The sequence below is a fragment of the Theobroma cacao genome, chromosome 4 (genome assembly GCF_000208745.1).
Source record: "Theobroma cacao cultivar B97-61/B2 chromosome 4, Criollo_cocoa_genome_V2, whole genome shotgun sequence".
Taxonomy (NCBI): domain Eukaryota; kingdom Viridiplantae; phylum Streptophyta; class Magnoliopsida; order Malvales; family Malvaceae; genus Theobroma; species Theobroma cacao.
The window spans coordinates 8643317-8649578 of record NC_030853.1 but is presented as its reverse complement, the minus strand read 5'-3'; the positions used below and the strand labels follow the sequence as shown (position 1 = coordinate 8649578).

The following is a 6262-nucleotide window of genomic DNA, read 5'->3' as shown; positions in this document are numbered from 1 at the left end:
GGAATGAATTACACTAAAAAACTATAAACTGAAAGGTTGTCAAAGAACCTTTTGACTCTCCTAACAATTAAGTGGCCATGATGCGTTGCTAGATGCCAATCATGGTCTATGGAATTGAATTAGTTAATTTAAAATTGAATATGATTCATTTAAATTAATTAATTAATAATATTATAATTTGATTCCATTGCTAACATGTTAGGAACCTAATGGATCACACACAAAGCTTGCAATTTGGATTAAATTGAGAGTGTGATGATTTAAGTTAGACTTAAATCAAATTCTTGTTTTAACTACTAAAGATCTAATTAAAAGAGTTTAATTAGGTATTGGTTAAATATTGTAATTGTTATAATATTAAGGACTTATTTTGTAAATTTTAATAAGTTAAACCTAAATATAAATATCACATTGTAGCCACTCTTTTCTACAAAGAGAAAAATAAAGAGGAAAAACAAAAGGAAAAAAAAAGGTTTTTCTATTGAGGGCCGCTACTCTTGATAAGTCGTTTTTTTTGAAAACTTCTTCTTTGATTCTTTGCTAGAAATCAAAGAAGAAAAGAGGACAAATCGTTGTCCATTTACTAGCACAAGCCCGTGGAATAAAGCTTTCTCCTTGAGAAGGATCCGTTGCAATCATCTGTGCAACATTGGAGGCCAAGCGATTGAGTGGCTGGGATTCTTTAACACAAAAGGTGTTCATGTTTTGTCACCAAAAGGAATCTATTTGATCACGATATCACTTGGAAAGGTAAATTTTTTTCTGATTTTTTATGGTGCTTAACTTTGCATTAAACAACTAAGGTGATCCTAAGGTAGGAGGCATGGTTTTTATTTTATTTAAATTTTTTGGTTATTCAACTGCGTTGATGATCTAATCATGCCTTTCCTATCACAAAGTCAATGTTGCAGCGCCAACAGAACTTCCTTCTCAAACATAAATTTCGAAAGTTGATTTCAAGTAGGATTTTGAAGTTTATTTAAAGACAATTTTAGAGTAATTAAAGGGCACATTTAAGCTAGGTATTTCTGAAGAAAAAGTGACTATAAAGCACTCAAGAAAGTGAAGAAAAACTTGGAAGATTGAAGATCGAAGACCTAACAATCTTTAGTCTTCCTTTCTTCTCTATTTCTTCTTGGATTTTGTTGATTTTTATTGATGGTTAAACTTCTTTAGATTATGTTTTTATTATTCATCATGAACTAAATTTCTCTATCTAGGATTCCAATTGAACTCAACATGTAGTTTGGATTTTAATTTCTCTCTTACTTATGATTAATGGAATAAGAGTTATTTATTCCAATCTTGTGTTTAATGCTTTTGATTGCTTGATCACCAATTAGATTGAGCAGGAAACCTAAATGCAACTTGGAAAAAGGAGTTTAGTATAGGCCAAGGATGGAATAGCATAAGTTCAAATTCACTTAGTTGATTAGGCAATTTGATTTGCATATGAGATAGGAATATGCCTATATGTCTTATGTAGCCAAGATTAATGCCTAAGCTTGATAAGTTTGTCTTTAATTCAATTTTCATTGGAATATAATGAATTGGTTGAGATAAATATTTTTATAAGAACATCAAAAGAGACCTATCAATAATTTGTGAACTCTAAGTTAGCAACTCAATCCATTTAGTAAGTTAAGAGAGAGATAGACAAAATTCAAATGAAGTGTTGAGGGATATTTTAATCTTAAGCTTGTTTATTGATTAATTTTTCTAGTTAAGATTTGCCATATTCAAATTCAATTAGTTGATTAGTTAACTTGATTTGCTTATAGAATTAGAATTTACCTATGTGTCTTATGTAACCTAGATTAGAGCCTGAGCTTAATGTGTTTGTTTTGAATATAAAGAATCAGTTAAGATAAACATTTTTATAAGAACAACAGAAGTGACTTCTAAATAATTTGGGAAATATAGGTTAGCAACTCTGTCACAACCCGATTTCTAAGCCGTGACAAGCGCATGGACCCAATGGGCATAGCCCACCAAGCCCAAGCAAAGCCTATATAATCCTGCTCATCATTCCATCAACTATTCTTAAAGTCACCTTTCTTACTTCCAATCTATAAGAACCTAATTAATATGATATAGCAATCAAAACTGCATTTCACATTAACCCAAATAATGTTAACCATTGCCACTCATGGTGGCTTACCAATCAAAATATACATATATGCTTTAAGGCTTGCATTTTAGTTGTTTACATCACATGTACGTATTTACAAACAAAATGACCCTAGGCTTCCAATGGAATGACCAAGGTGAAGGGATGGCTACTGAATGCCAACATACCTACCAAAGAGACGAAACTACGTGGACACCTCGGCCTAGGTTCCAATTGCCTCCGAATATGAAAACATGAAATTGAAAACAGTGAGTACAAATTCAATGAGTAAACATAAGAAAGAAACCAGCAACGATAAGGAAAGTTGATAATCATGATGCACTTATTTGAAAACAATGCAAGTTAGTTCAAGTTCTTATTAAAATCCCTACATTAAACCCCTAGTTATTAAATAATTTAATGATGAAGGAACCATATTCAGCATGAAATTAGAAAGAGAAGAAATTTCCAGCAATCATCCAAGCAAGGCAGTATAAACGGAATGTTTCTCGTCACAATAAAATCAATTTACAAGTAAATGGGAAACTTTTAAGATTCATCATGCCATATAATCACATGTTATAATAATGATATTTCTATTACGTATACATATACTTAAGAATATACGTAAAGTATACCATCACATTTCATCCAGCTCATGTGCATGCCCCCACATCATGCACATAGCTGGACACCCCATCTCACTTAGCTCATGTGCATCCCCCCACATCATGCACATAGCCAGACATCTCATCTCACCCAGCTCATGTGCATCCCCCCACATCGTGCACATAGCCGGACATCCCATCTCACCCAGCTCATGTGCATCCCCCCACATAGTGAACATAGCCGGACACCTCATCTCACCCAGCTCGTGTGCATCCCTCCACATCATGCACAGTTAATGCCATCATGTACATCCCCCCACATCGTGCACACGGGCAGTATCACCACCTATCTCGCTCACCACCATCATCACCGGTAAGTGCACACTCATCCAGCACATGCACGGTTGCATTTGTCACACAATGGTACCATTTATGACATAGTATATATATATATATATATATATATATGTTTCTGTATAATGTTGATATATATATATATATATATATATATATATATATNACATTATACAGAAACATATGAATTCATCACACTACCCATTTCATAACATAAAAACATTTCATAAGGGCTTGTTCTTGTGTGAGTTTTGAAGATAAAACCAATAAATTGCTTTAGGGGATTCAATCAAACATACATGTGTATATCCAAAAACCTTTTTAATTCAAGTTCACTCACTGGTACTTATTGAACCTTTAATCGACTCTAACTTCCCTAATGGTCCAAATAGGGCTGAGGGGCCTTGTTGGAACCTGTCACGCACAAAAACATCACAGCCAATCCAATTTACATTAATATCACTCCGAAAGCTATTTCCCAATTCAAGCTTCAATATCCCTTCCTATCTACCTTCCAATTACCACTTGATTGGCTATTTCGTTTCTCTACTTTAGTAACACTAGAAATAGATAAACAATTTCAGCAAATAACACAACTCATAACTCTAATTACTAGCCATCATCAATAACATAAAACTAATCCTAATTCATCACTCACCTTGGTGGATGGTAATGAAATTTCTTCCCAAGAGTCCTTAAGCTATCATGAAACTTTTCTTTCTCTCTCTACAAAGTTCAGCTAGTGAGAGAAAGTATTGAAGAAAGATTTTTAAGGGTTTGTTTAAGGTGAAGGAGTAAAAGAGTATGAAAAACCCTATAATAGGGTGTGTAAAGCACGAAAATTAAGGTTAGTTTGAAACAGTGATGGAAGCTTAAGAGAAACTTTCATGGAAGCGGAGAAAAACGTGAGATGAGAGGAGGAAGAAGAAGAAGTTGCTAAAGAATTGTGGAAGCTACTGGAAAAGATGAGATCTTTATAGTTAAAGCTTATCTAATTTCTCGTGCAATTACAATAATGCCCTTAACAAGGCCACTTGTCTTCCTATTTTTCTTGTGCAATCTTTTTACTTTTTTGACACTGGGAAAAAGTTCCAAATCCTCCGAAAGAGGTCCCTTAAGTAGCCCCCAAAAGTCCTAACTTCAAAAATTCCCTAAACTTGTTATTTGTGAAAATTACAGTGAGGGCCGCGGCTCTCAATTTTCAGCGTCGTAGCGCTCAAATGTTCTGTCCAAATCTGTTATACTAGCACAATACTTTTTCTTTGATAAGGATTTTGACCACCTTTCCGTCAAATCTAGGAAAAGTAGCAAACATAAAAGTTGTAGCCCTGCCTCTTAGATTTCGGATGGTTCAAAAATCATGTTATTTGGACTTTTGTAGTGGGAGATATGCATGAAAAACCGAAACATATGCAAATAGAGCAATAGCCCACTATGCACCTTACTTCACCAATTAAAATTATTTTTTTAATCATACTCCTATAACGACATCAAATAATTATAAGTAATGTAAAACTAGCATCATTAGCTCAAATTAAACCTTTAAACATAAGTTCTACCTCGAGTTACGAGTTTATGAAGGTTGAGGTTTCACATTCTCTCCCACTAAAAGAAATTTGGTCCCTGAATTTAAATTGAACTACAAGGTAGCGTACCTCTACATATTAAAGAGGTGTGGATACTTTGTTCGCATCTCCTCCTCAGCTTCCCACATTACCTCTTCACTGGTGTGGTTTTCCCATAACACTTTAACTGAGGCTACATCCTTTGAACGGAGCTTTTTAACTTGCAGATCAAGGAGAGCTATCGGTTGCTCCTTATAGTTCAAATCATCTTTCAGTTGGATGGTTTCATACCGTATTACATGAGATGGATTCAGGTTATACTTCCTAAGCATTGACACATAAAACACGAAGTGAATATTCGAAAGCTCTGGTTGTAATGCCAAGTGATATGCCATTGCTCCAACCCTTTCTAAAATCTCGAAGGGTCCTATATACCGAGGGCTTAATTTTCCCTTCATGCAAAACTTCATTACCCTTTTTGTTGGTGAGACCTTCAAAAGTACATGATCCCCCACTTGAAACTCCAAGTTCCTCCATCTGTTATCAACATATGACTTTTGCCTACTTTGTGCTGACAACATCCTTTGACGAATCATGCGTATTTTCTCGGTGGCATCCTGCACCAACTTAGGCCCCAAGAGTTTCCTTTCTCCCACCTCTAGCCATCCAATGGGTGACCTGCACCTCCGTCCATATAATGCTTCAAATGGTACCATTTGGATGCCAGCTTGGAAACTGTTGTTGTGGGCAAACTCCACTAAGGGTAGTTATCGATCCCACCTGACCCCAAGGTTTATTAAACAAGCCCTCAACATATCTTTCAATGCTTGTATCGTCCGTTCAGATTGTCCATCAATCTAGGGATGGAAAGCCATTCTAAAATCCAACTTAGTGCCCAACGCTTCTTGTATTTTTTCCCAGAACCTACTGGTGAACTGTGCCCTATGTCAAATACTATAGAAATAGGAATGCCATGCAGCCATATTATCTCATCTACATAAAGCTGGGTGTACTGGGCAGCTTCATATGTAGTTTTAACAAGAAGAAAATGAGCTGATTTCATTAACCAGTGCTTCCCACGGTGAGACGGTAGGATGGATGAAGCCTTTATCCAACAAATCTTCTAATTGATCCTTAAGCTCTTTAAGTTTCGTGGGTGCCAGTCTATATAAGGGTATGGATATAGGTCTAGTATCAAGAATCAAATCTATGCAAAATTCAATCTCTCGCTCGAGAGGCAAACCTGGTAGTTCCTCGGGAAATACATCCATGAACTCATTCACCACCGACACTTGGCTTATATCTCTAACCTTCGCTTGAGTATCTCTCACAACAGCCAAGTAACCTGGATAACCCTGTCTTAATAACCTTCTAGTAGCCATGACCGATATCAAATTGGTTGGAGCATTATTCCTATCCCCCTGAATACTAAATGATGGTTCACCCGAAAAATCAAATCTAAACAATTTATGATAACAATCCACACTGGCATGGCAGGGTGATAGCCAATTCATTCCCAAGATCACGTCAAAGTCTAAGGTGTCTTTGGCTTTGACTCGAACTACACAAGACTCATATTCCCATTCAGCCACAAATACCTCCTTTAAAGGAGAAGACACCACCAA

At 35.8% G+C, this 6262-nt stretch overlaps 1 protein-coding gene across 1 annotated transcript; it reads right to left on the bottom strand.

Annotated features, from left to right (window-relative positions):
* LOC108661560 lies at positions 4730–6019 on the bottom strand. Its single transcript, XM_018118989.1, has 2 exons — positions 5881–6019; positions 4730–5295 (listed from the first exon to the last, which is right to left on the bottom strand). The coding sequence occupies exons 1-2, from the start codon at positions 6017–6019 to the stop codon at positions 4730–4732; spliced, it is 705 nt and encodes a 234-aa protein (XP_017974478.1).

Excerpts from the sequence above, each read along its gene's own strand:
- LOC108661560 (XM_018118989.1), bottom strand. The coding sequence starts at position 6,019 with ATGGCTACTAGAAGGTTATTAAGACAGGGTTATCCAGGTTACTTGGCT. Across the intron at positions 5,296-5,880 it reads ATTTCCCGAGGAACTACCAG|AGGTGGGAGAAAGGAAACTC; the intron begins GTTTGCCTCTCG and ends TTGGATGGCTAG.